We start from the raw sequence: 13,883 nt of genomic DNA, 5'->3' as shown, positions 1-13,883 counted from the left end.
TCAAAACAAAACACAGGAGGAACGATTATTCCCCACTTTATAGATCAAAAGCTGAGTGGTATCTGACCCAGATAGCAGCCCTTCCTTGCTCAGAGAGGAGATTGGGAAAAGAGAAACGAGTGACAGAATTCGAGAGTGGGTATCTACTGGGGTCTTCGTGAAGGAACAAGGCTTGCTCCAGGAAGTTCTTATCTCTGCTTTGCTCTAACCACCTGCTTTAGGTTTTGTTTTTTTTTTTTGAGACGGAGTTTCACTCTTGTTACCCAGGCTGGAGTGCAATGGCGCAATCTCGGCTCACCGCAACCTCCGCCTCCTGGGTTCAGGCAATTCTCCTGCCTCAGCCTCCTGAGTAGCTGGGATTACAGGCATGCACCACCATGCCCAGCTAATGTTTTGTATTTTTAGTAGAGACGGGGTTTCACCATGTTGACCAGGATGGTCTCGATCTCTTGACCTCGTGATCCACCCGCCTCGGCCTCCCAAAGTGCTGGGATTACAGGCTTGAGCCACCGCGCCCGGCTTTTTTTTTTTTTTTTTTTAAAAGACGGGGTTTCAGGCTGGTCTTGAACTCCCAACCTCAGGTGATCTGCCCGCCTTGGCCTCCAAAGTGCGTGGATTATAGGCGTGAGCCACTACGCCCGGCCTGCTTTAGGTTTTATGGCTGAAGAATCCCTTTGGTGCCTCTGCCTGCAAGGCTGACCTGGGCCGTCAGCAGCTGAGATCTGCATGATACAGTCCAGATGCCAGAAGGAGACTGAACCTCTCTCCTAAATCTCAGCTAGAAAATTCCCAAGAGAGGGCCTCATAGGCCCAGGCAGTGTCTGGTGACTGTCCTGCAATGGCCAGGGGCCACGTTTTCTTGTCGGAGTCTTACAGCTCCTGCTGCAGTCAGGGGCATCCAGGACGGGGCTGGGGAGAAGGTCCCAGGCAAGGAGGGTTGGCACCTACTCCGTAAGCGTATTTGTCTCTTTGCTCTTGATCTTTTCTCTATCTCATAGATCCTTCTTGCTCACACTATCAGCCTGTCCTTTTTTTTTTTTCTTTTTTACTGAGCACAGGGGACTTTACTGATGGTACGTGACAAGGTGGGGCTCCCTAGGCCCCTCCCTTTGCAGGGGATCTTCATGGAAACTGTGAGGAGGGGAGATTCAGTGTGGTGGAGACCGAGTGTGGCAGGGACTCCCCAGCAGTGAGGGCTTCCCTCTTCCTCTCGTGCTCTCTCTGGGGCTGGTGGTCCAGGGGTCTTCCTCCTTGGAGGCCATGTGGGCCGTGAATGTTGCTGTAGCCAAATTCATTGTCTTACCAGGAAATGAACTTGACAAAGTGCTTGCTGAGGGCAGTGACAGCCCAGCTTTGAAGGTGGAAGAGTGCATGTCGCTGTTGAAGTCGCAGGAGACCACCTGGTGCTCAGTGTAGCCCAGGATGCCCTTGAGGGGGCGGGCCTCTGATGCCTGCTTCACACCTTCTTGATGTCATCATATTTGGCAGGTTTTTCCAAATGGCATGTCAGGTCCACCACTGACACGTTGGCAGTGGGGACACGGAAGGCCATGCCAGTGAGCTTCCTGTTCAGCTTAGGGATGACCTTGCCCACAGCCTTGGCAGCGCCAGTAGAGAGGGATGATGTTCTGGAGAGCCCCGCGGTCATCACGCCTCAGTTTCTGGGAGGGGCCATCCACGGTCTTCTGGGTGGCAGTGATGGCATGGACTGTGGTCATGAGTCCTTCCACGATACCAAAGTTGTCATGGATGACTGTGGCCAGGGCGCTAAGCAGTTGGTGGTGCAGGAGGCATTGTTGATGATCTTGAGGCTATTGTCATACTTCTCATGGTTCACGCCCATCACGAACATGGGGGCATCAGCAGAGGGGGCAGAAATGATGACCCTTTTGGCTCCTCCCTGAAAGCGAGCCCCAGCCTTCTCCACGGTGGTGAAGATGCCAGTGGACTCCACCACGTACTCAGTGCCAGCATCACCCCACTTGATTTTGGAGGGATCACGCTCCTGGAAGATGGTGATGGGATTTCCATTGATGACAAGGTTACTGTTCTCAGCCTTGATGGTGCCGTGGAATTTGCCATGGATGGAATCATACTGAAACATGTAGACCCTGTAGTGGAGGTCAATGAAGGGGTCATTGATGGCGACAATGTCCACTTTACCAGAGTTAAAAGTAGTCCAGGCGCCCAATACGACCAAATCCATTGACTCTGACCTTCACCTTCCCCATGGTGTCTCAGGGATGTGGCTGGCGATGGGAGACAAGACGTGGCCATCTGTCAAACAGGAGGAGCAGAGATCGCCTTTTTGTTTTTTGGACAGGATCCTACTCTGTCACCCAGGCTGGAGTGCAGTTGTGTGTACTTGGATCATTGCAGCCTCTGTGTGCCGGGTTCAAGTAATTCTCCTGCTTCAGCCTCCCAAGTAGCTGGGATTATAGGCACGTGACACCACGCCTGGCTAATTTTTTATATTTTTAGTAGAGACAGGGTTTCACAATGTTGGCCAGGCTGGTCTTGAACTCCTGACCTCAGATGATCCACACCCCCTTTGGCCTCCCAAAGTGCTGGAATTACAGGCATGAGCCACCGTGCCCAGCCCTTTCAGCCTGTTTTGACCTCTACTCATGCAAATTTTACCTTTCCCCTTATGCCTCACTCCACCTCACAGCTTTACCCCCTTCTCCCTAATCGCACCCCACTGTGACTGCCTGAAATGCCATGTTTCTTCATTCAGATTTCTCAGATAATTCAGTGGTTCCACCCATAAATTCCACACCAGGCCACCTCATAGGCAATGAATCACTTAAGGACTGGCTGCCTTGAGGTGCGCAGCCTGTATTCAGTAATCTGCTAGAGCAACACGGAGCTGTACCTTCTGCAAGGCTGTGGGCATGGAACAGGGACTGGTGTCATAAGGAGACATTCCTTATGCCTAGGCATTGAAAGGATACTCCTTCCAAAAGGCCTTTCCCAGCGTTTCTACCCTGAAATCCACTAACCATAGCATCTGACTCTTGACACTGCCCTGTGGTGCAAAGTGCATTTGTCAAAATCCTATTGTCACAGAGATCCAAGTGTACGATTGCTTAAACATATGAGAAGATTATTTCTTGCTCAGACATCAAATGCATGATAAGCAGTTCAGAGAGGAGATGACAGCTTTACGGTGTTGGGGACCTAAGCTCCTTCTGACTTGCTGTTCTATCATCCCTAGGATGTTGGCTTCATCTTCTTGGATCAAGATGGATCACTACCACATTCCAGCCAGTGGGAATGGGGAAATGCATTTCCCTTTCCTTTCAATGCAGGAGCCAGCATTTGCATACCTCACTTCAATCACACCTCATTAGCCAGGACATAGTTACAGGGTCAAGTCAAGCAGCAAGGAGAGCTGGCCAATGAACTCTATTCGGGGTGGCCATGTGTCTGGCTAAAAGCTGGGAATTCTGTTATTAAGGAGGAAGAGAAGAATGCATATCCCACCACCCTCCTGTCGCCACTGTCCACTCACTATCCAGTTTGTCACCATATGCTGGCACATCCCATTCCTGATGCCTTTCCTACAAGGCTCTATTCTTCATCCCCACAGCTCCCACCATGTGCTAGGCTCTTCCTGCTTTATACCCAGTGTCTCACTGGAACATTCTAGCTGGTCCCTTTGCTTTCAGTCACTCTTTGTGATCATTCTATTAATACTTAGCAAATCTGATCATATGGCTCTATTGTCTAGAAGTTAATGCCTCCAGCCGGACACGGTGGCTCATGACTGTAATTCCCGCACTTTGGGAGGCTAAGCCAGGCAGATCACGAGGTCAGGAATTCAAGACCAGCCTGCCCAACATGGCGAAACTCTGTCTCTACTAAAAATACAAAAAATTAGCTGGGCATATACCTGTAATCCCAGCTACTTGGGAGACTGAGGCAGGAGAATCGCTTGAACCCGGGAGGCAGAGGTTGCAGTGAACCGAGATCACACCACTGCACTCCAGTCTGCCCACAGAGTAAGACTCTATCTCCAAAAAAAAAGAAAGAAAAGAAAAGAAATCAATGCTTCCCCACTGCCCATAGCAGTGAGATTTTGAGTCTTTTTTTGAGACAGAGTCTCATTCTGTCACCTAGCCTGGAGTGTAGTGGTGACATCACAGTCATTGCAGCCTTGTCCTCCTGGGCTCAAGTGATTCCCCCCAGCTTAGCCTCCCGAGTAGCTGGGACTACAGGCACACACCACCATGCCTGGCTAGTTTTTAAATTTTTTTGTAGAGATGGGGTGTCACTATGTTACCCAGGCTGGTCTTTACCTCCTGGGCTCAAGTGATCCTCCTGCCTCAGCCTCTAAAGTGTTGGGATTATAGGTGTGAGAACTGCATCCAGCTGAGTGGATTTTCGAATCCCTGAAGTTACATGCAAATTTTGCCTTTTTAAAAAAAATTAAAAAAAATTTTTTTTTGAGATGGAGTCCCAGTTGCTCTGTCACCCAGGCTGGAGTGCAGTGGCACAATCTTGGCTCACTGTAACTTCTGCCTCCTGGGTTCAAGTGATTCTCATGCCTCAGCCTCCCGAGTAGCTGGGGTTACAGGTGTGTGACACCATATCCTGCTAAATTTTGTATTTTTAGTAGAGATGGGAGTTTCACCATGTTGGCCAGGCTGGTCTAGAACTCCTGACCTCAAAGGATCAGCCCATCTTGCCCTCCCAAAGTGCTGAGATTACAGCATGTGCCACCGCGCCCAGCCCCTTTTCCTTTCTTTTTTATTTTTTAGAGGCAGGGTCTCACTCTGTCACCCAGGCTGAAGTGCAATGGTGCGAAAATAACTCCCTTGACTCAAGCAATCCTCCTGCCTCAGCCTCCTAAGTAGCTAGGACTACAGGCATGTGCCACCGTGCCTGGCTATTTTTTATTTAAAACAAATTTTTTTTTAGAGATGGGGTCTTGCTATGTTGCCCAGGTTGGTCTTAAACTCCTGGCCTCAAGCAATCCTTCTGCCTCAATCCCCCAAACTTTTTCTGCTGAGGGCTTTGCATTTTCAGAGGGGTCTGTTATTCCCCTCAAGTTACAGGCTCCAGTCCAAATTCCAACTATCAATGTACGAGTACGACGTGTTTCCTAACCTCCCTCTCACATCTCCTCTTTGGTTCCCTCTCCCACGTAACTGAAACTAAATTTATCCTGAAATTGTCTCCATTGCCCAACAGGTCACACCTTTTTTTTTTTTTTTTGAGATAGAGTCTTACTCTGTCACCAGGCTGGAGTGCAGTGGTGCAATCTCAGCTCACTGCAACCTCGATCTCCCGGGTTCAAGCGATTCCCCTGCCTCAACCTCCTGAGTGGCTGGGACTACATGCGCACACCACCACTGCTGGATAATTTTTTGTATTTTAGTAGAGACAGGATTTCACCATGGCCAGGATGGTCTCGATCTCCTGACCTCATCGTATGTCCACCTCAGCCACCCAAAGTGCTGGGATTACAGCCGTGATCCACTGTGCCCAGCATTTTTTTTTTTCTTTCTTTCTTTTTTTTTTAAGATGGAATCTCCCTCTGTCACTCAGGCTGGAGTGCAGTGGCACGATCTCGGCTCACTGCAACCTCCACCTCCCACATTCAAGTGATTCTCATGCCTCAGCCACCCGAGTAGCTGGGATTGTAGGCATGAGCCAGCGTGCCTGACTCAGGTCACACTTTTTCACATGCTACATCCTCCATCCACCTGCTGTTCTATCTAGAATGCCCTGGCAAACTCCTATGCATCCTTATGGCTTAGCTAAAAAGCCACCTCCTCTGGAAGGCTTCCTTGACTCCCTTGTTCTGAGTCAGTCTCTGCAGCACTGCTCAGGCCTCTGACACTTGTCACATTCTATAGTTGTCATTAGCTTACATCTGTCCCCTCTAACCCCCAGGACCCTGAATGGACGGTCCACAAATATTTGTTGAATAAATGTCACTCATGTTCAGAAAACTAGAGTGCTGTTTCTAAAATGTGAATCTGAGCATTGCTTCCTTTTTTGGGGGAGTGGGGATGGTGTCTGGCTCTGTCACCCAGGCTGGAGGGCAGTGGTGAGGTATCGGCTCACTGTAGCCTCCGCTTCCCTGGTTCAAGCAATTCTCCTGCCTCAGCCTCCCAAGCAGCTGGGATTACAGGCACTTGCCACCACGCCAGGCTAATTTTTGTATTTTTAGTAGAGATGGGATTTCACCATGTTGGTCAGGCTGACCTCGAACTCCTGACCTCAGGTGATCTGCCCACCTCAGCCTCCCAGAGTGCTGGGATTACAGGCAGCCGCTGTGCCCAGACTAGGCACACTAACATTCTTTGAATGGCCCAAATCAATGTTCTCTCTTGTTTTGGGGCTTTATTCATGTTTCTTCCTTTGCCTGGAATGTTCTCCTGCTCCTCTTTGCCTGGCTAGCTCCTAGGCATCCTTCAGATAGCTAAAATATCCCTCAGGAAGCCTTCCTGGACCCCTCTCCACTTCTAGGTGAAAGGGGGACTAGGCTGAGGACCCCATCTATGCACCCCCCAGCACCCTGTGCTCACCCAGCTACAACATGGCTGTCACGGCAAGGCGGTTGCTGGTTTGTCTTCCTTCCCTGCTACAGTGCAGTGCACTCTGTGCCTATCCCGCCCGCTGGCATAGCCCCAGCCTCAAGCACAGTACTTGGAAGGGAAGAGGAAGAGGTATCTGATAAATGTGTGTTAAATGTGGGTTAGAGGAATGGGTTTCTCCATTTAAAATCTGGATTTCAATACCTTTCCATTGCCTTTGGAATAAAGCCTTACCACAGCTTTTACAGCACTTTTTGATGTGGTCTCCATGTATTTTCAGTCTCATCTCTTAAAAATACACCCTTTGGCTCTTTCCCTGCCGACGCATAGTCGTGTGGGGGCGGAACCTTGGGTGCTTTCAAGATTCGGCTTCAACTGTAATCCATCTACCATGGCCGAGGAAGGCATTGCTGCTGGAGGTGTAATGGACGTTAATACTGCTCTACGAGAGGTGCTGAAGACCGCAATGGCCTAGCACATGGAATTCGCGAAGCTGCCAAAGCCTTAGACAGGCGCCAAGCCCATCTTGTGTGCCTGCATCCAACTGTGATGAGCGTACGTGTGCCAAGTTGGTGGAGGCCCTTTGTGCCGAGCACCAAATCAACCTAATTAAGGTTGATGATAACAAGGAATTAGGGGAATGGGTAGGTCTCTGTAAAAGTGACAGAGAGGGGAAGTCCCGTAAAGTGGTTGGTTGCAGTTGTGCAGTAGTTAAGGACTGTGGCAAGGCGTCTCAGGCCAAGGACATGATTGAAGAGTCCTTCAAATGTAAGAAATGAAGAAATCAATCTTTGGCTCACACACAAAAAAACACATCCTTTGATTTCAGTGTCCCACTCAAACATGACAGCCACAGTGAACTGAATGAAGGCCCCTAAATGCCTGCTTTCCCTTCTCTCAGCCTCAGCAGTGAAACCACCATTGCAAACTTAACAGACAGTGAAAGAGATCTGACCTAACCAACTCCATCTTGCTTCTAACCTAAGCTGTCCTTGTTCATTCCTGGGCACAGGCTAACTAACTTTGGGAGAAAATTTATAGTTTAAAACAAAGACGCTAACAACCCTTTCCCAAAACAAACCTCCTCCTTGCCAGGGGACTACACTGCCTCTGTAGGACAAGAAATTAGCCAGGAGATTAGAAATTATGGAGTCATGCAGCAGGAGGCTACCAGGTTCTGACCCTCCCTAAACTACTCCTAAGAACAGTGCTTGAGACATTTTGCAGACCCTGCACTTGATGAATCAGCTGGCACCACCCAGGTGGATAAACTGGCACATCTGATCTTGTGGCCCTCACCTAGGAACTGACTCAGCCCAAGAAGACAGCTTCGACTCCCTATGATGTCACCTCTGACCCGACCAATCAGCCCTTCTGGCTTACCGGCTTCCCCCCATCTACCAAGTTGTCCTTAAAACTCTGCTCCCGAGTTCCCTGGACACCATGAACCACACTGTCCAAACCTTCTTCACTCCCGCCAGCACCCACCATCCCCCGAACTATGAGATGCTGAAGGAGGAACATGAGGTGGCTGCGCTGGGGGCGCCCCACAACCCTGCACCCCCGACATCCACCGTGATCCACATCCGAAGCGAGACCTCCGTGCCTGACCACGTCGTCTGGTCCCTGTTCAACACCCTCTTCATGAACCCCTGCTGCCTGGGCTTCATAGCGTTTGCCTACTCCGTGAAGGGACAGGAAGATGGTTGGCGACCTGACCGGGGCCCAGGCCTATGCCTCCACTGCCAAGTGCCTGAACATCTGGGCCCTGATTTTGGGCATCATCATGACCATTCTGCTGATCATCATCCCAAAACTGATTCTGCAAGTCTATCAGTAGATCCAGAGGAATCACCCGGGCCAGGGGCTCTGCCCGTGACCTGTCTCCCATGTACTTCAGCTTCCATTCCTCGCCCTGCCCCCAGCCCATCCTGTATCAGCCCTTTACCCTCACACACTTTTCTACAGTCGAGTTCAATAAAGTGCAAGTGCTCCTGAAAAAAAAAAAACAAACAACTCTGCTCCCCGAAATGCCTGGGGAGACTCATTTGAGTAATAACAAACCTCTGCTCTTCTGCACAGCCAGCTCTGCGTGAATTTCTCTATTGCAATTCCCCAGTCTTAATAAATCGGCTCTGTCTAGGCAACGGGCAAAATGAACTCATCTGGCAGTTGTAGCAGTACTCTCCCGCCCAACACACTCACCTCTCACTCCGCTTTTCTGCCTAACATCCAGTAATCTGTAAGTTCAGTGGCCCTTCCTCCAGGACGCCTACCTTGACTTCTTAAGGCCAGCTCCGGTGCTCTTTAGTGGTGCCCCTCTGGGCTTCCTTCTGACCTTCTATATGTTTTCCCTAGCGGATGGTGAGACAAGAGACTGAACTGTTCTCACCGTGATGTCTCTAAGTGCTGGGAATAGTGCTGACCACCTGGCTAGTTTCCATGTGTATATATATACATGGAATATATATATATGTACATGGAAACCAGACAGATGGTCAGCACCGGCTCTATATACATATATATAAATATATATGTATATTTTTAAAGTGACCCAGTTGAAGTTGCCACCTAATATAAGATGCAGAAATAAATCCTAAACTGGCAACACAGGACACGGACCCCTACAGCTGTCTGCAGAGGCAACAGCAAATAAGACCCACCCTGCAAATTCCCAAGAACCAAGAGCAGAGAAATGCGAAGAAATTTTGAGACAGAAGATTGAGAGGCAGCATTTTAATACAACAAATAATACGGATAGGCCAGAGACTTGCTACTCAAAGTGTGATTGTGGCTTGATAGCATCAGCATCTCCCTGGAACTGGTTAGAAATGCAGAATCCCAGGCCCCACCCCCAACCTACTGCATTCGAACAAGATCCCAAGTGATCTGTATGCACATAAATGTTCGCAAAGCGCTGGGCTAGAACATTTATTAATGTAGGATGTTGCTCTTACAATGTATTTTGAGGTCAAAATAAATCCATTTAAAGCATTTTTTGCTCCTTATTTGCTCCATTCCCTCCACCTCTGAGTTGCATCAACACATGTCGTGTTGTTCTGGGGCTTTGAGCCTCTCTTATGAATCACAATGGCATAAGGAAGTTTGCTGTACCATTTCTGTAGACGGCCTTAATGGGTTACAAATTGGATTTCAAAACTTCCATCAGCTGCTCCTTGTGTAGCACCGCTCCCCCAAGGAGGTAGGTTGTATGATAATTTCTGTTTTTAGAGATGATGAAACTGGGGCCCATGGAGGTTTTATAAGTCACCACAGGGGCACCCAGCAAATCGGCATCCCAGCCAAAATGAGAGTGTAAGCTTTTGAATTTCCGATGTAAAGCTCATCAAACTTTGACATCACTTCTTTTTTTTTTTTTGAAATGGAGTTTTGCTCTCGTTCCCCAGGCTGGAGTGCAATAGCATAATCTTGGCTCACCACAACCTCCACCTCCTGGGTTCGAGCGATTTTCCGGCCTCAGCCTCCAGAGTAGCTGGGATTACAGGTGAGCGCCACTACGTCTGGCTAATTTTTGTATTTTTAGTAGAGATGAGGTTTCACCATGTTGGCCAGGCTGGTCTCAAACTCCTGACCTCAGGTGATCCACCCAGCTCAGCCTCCCAAAGTTTTGGGAATACAGGTGTGAGCCACCGCACCCGGCCTGACATTACTTCTTTTTATATAAGAGAGATTTTTTTTTTTTTTTCATAAGAGATTTTAAGAAAGAGCACATTCAGACGACCTGATGTGAGCTACTGACCATATAAACCTCGCATGTGCCGGCCCCAGGGAATGTGGAAGCTTCGGAAAGAATTGCCCTTCCCCGCCTGGCTCCCTTGCTCCTGATGCATCCGAGGCTGGAAGGCTCTGCAGCCAGAAGTCCCAGAAAACCTTAGAACAGATGAGTGCTTCTAGGGGATATGAGGGGAAAGCACCGGGAAGTACCGTAAGGGAATGGATACGGCTATGCAGGAAATGTGGCGGCTTCTCGATGACCATAACCCATCCTCAGGAGGAAGCTTTCTTTTGTTTCTTTCACAGACTCAGATTAGCTGATGGAATCCGACTCTGCCCAAACACATGTGGCGTGTGTCACTGGATTCAATTTCTTTATTTTATTACATAGCAACCTACTAGATAATAAATTACTTAGTTAATTCCAATTTCCCTAGAGCAAATTGGAATCACTAGATGACTCAGAAATAGTTAAGACTGTATATTTGGCATGGAAGCCAATGTGCTTCTTCCTACCTTGTCTGAATTTAAGATTTCTCTGTCAACCCCATCGAAACAAAGCTCCCAAATGGGGCTTGTTCAGTTTCAACAGTCTGCATAGTGATTCTCCTGGGGTCCTCTTCAGAATGCTTACCAGGAGGTTGGCTTAAATCCCCTCCCATCTCTAGACATGCATATCAATGGGACATATTTGTATACTCTTGCTTAAAAACAAAAAGATAGTGCACTTTGAAATTCCATGTAAAAAGTATTGCTTTTCTAATGTGCTACTGTGCTCCTGCCTGCCTGCTTGCTACACAATGCTACAGAGGGTAGAGTCAGGAGGAATTCAAGGCTGAAGATGTTTTGGATGCTTGGATGACACCGATGTACCCCTCAGCTTTGCACTTTGAACCCTATTCTGAAGCCGTGTAGTTTTGGGGCTTGGCCTAAGGCAAAAACTACAAAGCATCCTAATGAGCAGAATTATACAACAGGAGTGTATGTGCATATTTCACATAGTTTCTTCTCTTGAGGGGTGGCTCTCTGGCCTGTGACCTCTGCCTTCTCCAAAGGCGAGGGAGGAGTCCAGAGAAGAAGGCTTTTGTTCCTGGCTGCCAGTTCCTCTGCAGCCCCTACAGCCCCAGGGATCTGCCCTGCTCCGCGTGGGCTCTCAGAAGCCCAGCAATTTCCATATGGGTGGGTGACTTCAGAGCAATGGACAAAGCTGTGCGGCCAGCCTACAGGAGAAAAGGAAAGGAGAAATAAATATCATCCAATCTGCCTCCTACCCAGGGGGGAAGGGCAAGTTGGGAGTAGGGGGTATGCCTGGGATATAGGTGTCTATTCCAGGCTTCCAGAGACACCGGTAGAGAAGATTCAAATGACATGAGGATCACCAGCAATGTGGCCCATTCTGCAGAAACAATAGTGACTCCTGGGATATCTGTGACAGTGGAAATAAAAAAGAGTAATCTGGTTTTTAATGCTCTTTTTTTTTGAGATGGAGTCTTATTCTATTGCCCAGGATGGAGTGCAGGGGCACAATCACAGCTTACTGCAACCTCCGCCTCCTGGGCTCAGGTGATCCTCCACCTTCAGCCTCCCAAGTAGCTGGGATTGCAGGCACACACCACTACGCCCGGCTGATTTTTGCATTTTTTGTAGAGATGGGGTGTCACCATGTTGCCCAGGCTGATCTCAAATTCCTGGGCTCAACTGATCCATCCACCTCGGCCTCCCAAAGTGATGGGATTACAGGTGTGAGCCACTGTGCCCAGCCCCACTTTTTTCCTGTTCAAATTGGCAAACAGGAAATAAAATAACTCTTGCTATTCCACTACATGCATCTAAGTGCAAGTTAGCATTTTGGGGTGTTTTCCTCCAATCTTTTCTCCTGTGCAAACTTGTTGGTTTATTTCTATCTGTTTGTTTTTAAATTTTTTGTAGAGACAGGGTCTCACTATGTTGCTTAGGCTGGTCTTGAACTCCTGGGTTCAAATGACCCTTCCACATTGGCCTTGCAAAGTTTTGGGATTACAGGCATGAATTCGTAATCCTGTCCTGTCCCTCACCTGTCCTGTTGTTGGTTTTTAAATAAAGGAGTGATGTTGTATATCAACTTTGAATTTGCTTTCATTCTTAATTTATCACGGTATGCTATACGATTTTTCTCTATTCTTACATGACCATTATAATGCATGATAATTCTTTTTGGCTATATAATACTACATAATTTACTACGTTTTAAACTAATTATGGAAATATTACTTTCAATGGAAATTTTTGTTGATTCTAAGTCTCTGCCATAATAGTCTTAGTGCAAAAGCATTTTCCCATTTTTTTTTTTTTTTGAGACAGAGTTTCGCTCTTGTTGCCCAGGCTGAAGAGCAATGGCATGATCTTGACTCACCACAATCTCCGCCTCTCGGGTTCAAGCAATTCTCCTGCTTCAGCCTCCTGAGTAGCGAGGATTACAAGCATGTGCCACCACGCCCAGCTAATTTTTTGTATTTTTAGTAGAGACAGGGTTTCTCCATGTTGGTCAGGCTGGTCTCAAACTCCTGACCTCAGGTTATCTGCCCACCTCGGCCTCCCAAAGTGCTAGGATTATAGGTGTGAGCCACCACGCCCTGCCTCCGCATTTTCCCATTTGTAATTATTTCCTGACTCTTAGAAGTGGGCTCAGAGCATTCAGGGGCATGCACATTTTTACTTCCTGCTCTGTGATGCCACAGCACTCTTTACACTGCCACGGCGATGCAGGAAGCTGGTAGTTCCACTGTCTAAAGAAGCTGCACCAAGGAGGCTCTCATCAGGCACCACCAGCCTGACTGAGCAGCCACAGTCTCTCATGAATGAGCTCACTCCCGCATCCAGAATTCAGAACTCTAAGCAGCTCCAAAAACCACACTCTTTAGGTAACTTTTTGGGAGCTGAGACCTGACCTGAGGCTGTTGGCCTACTGTGAAAATTTTGACGTTTTGCTGCTGTAAAGGGTTTGATGGGTAGGGGACACCCAAGGCCCCACTAGATTATTCTCTACTGCCTATGCATAGATTTACTTCCTAAAATGTGAACAGTTCTTTCACAGAAGCAGGTAGGAAGTGTTAACACCCAGCTTAACACTCTTCAGCCTTTTTCCCATGCACGGGGATGGAATCCAGGGACCACCAGGGCTCCCCACACGTGCAAATAACTATAAAGCATATGGCAAAGCACTAAACGAGTCAGAAGACAGGAACAGCCTGAGCTCAAGGGAGAGGACAGCCACTGTGTGCCAGGGTGGCTAGAAGATGGCTCAGGGGGAGGCAGAGGAAGGGAGTGGCATTGCAGTGGGACCCCGAAGATGGCACATGGGCTTCTCAAAACATACAAAGTTCTTTCCCCAAAAAGCCCTCATGACTCCCTGGACTTTTCTTTGACCACTTGTTACATGCTGGTATTTGTGGGGTTATTTGATACATTTCGGTCTCCACGAGGTCAGGAAGCTGATCTGGCCTGTCAACTGCTGCGTGCCGGCACTGGCCCAGGGCCTGGCGTTTGGCCAGCCCTCAGCAAGCACTGCTGAAAGAGAGATTCCCGCACGAGAACCTAATGATTTCATTTCAAGCTGATGGA

General features: G+C 48.4%; 1 protein-coding gene and 3 pseudogenes across 3 annotated transcripts in view; 2 read left to right on the top strand and 2 right to left on the bottom strand.

The window, feature by feature from the left end:
• Nucleotides 1-1,122: 1,122 nt before the first annotated feature.
• LOC116563681 lies at nucleotides 1,123-2,508 on the bottom strand (annotated as a pseudogene).
• Nucleotides 2,509-6,939: 4,431 nt separating this feature from the next.
• Nucleotides 6,940-7,327, top strand: LOC116563940 (annotated as a pseudogene).
• A 649-nt stretch (nucleotides 7,328-7,976) lies between these two features.
• On the top strand, nucleotides 7,977-8,539 carry LOC116563939 (annotated as a pseudogene). The gene has a single exon (XR_004274644.1). The product of XR_004274644.1 is annotated as an interferon-induced transmembrane protein 3 pseudogene (transcript).
• A 1,680-nt stretch (nucleotides 8,540-10,219) lies between these two features.
• The window catches only part of KANK4 (KN motif and ankyrin repeat domains 4), an 89,828-nt gene continuing 86,164 nt past the window's right edge, over nucleotides 10,220-13,883 (bottom strand). The window contains exon 10 of one of the 2 annotated variants that reach the window (XM_032296808.1): nucleotides 10,220-11,503. In XM_032296808.1, the coding sequence (XP_032152699.1) occupies nucleotides 11,399-11,503 (105 nt within the window). In that variant the 3' untranslated portion in view covers nucleotides 10,220-11,398. The remainder of the gene's footprint in view (nucleotides 11,504-13,883) is intronic. The other variant, XM_032296807.1, reaches the window with a different exon arrangement.

Source organism: Sapajus apella, unplaced genomic scaffold (genome assembly GCF_009761245.1).
Source record: "Sapajus apella isolate SASKATOON/1434 unplaced genomic scaffold, GSC_monkey_1.0 scaffold36, whole genome shotgun sequence".
Lineage (NCBI taxonomy): Eukaryota > Metazoa > Chordata > Mammalia > Primates > Cebidae > Sapajus > Sapajus apella.
Note: the sequence above shows the minus strand (reverse complement) of the source record. Positions and strands in the feature narration are given on the sequence as shown.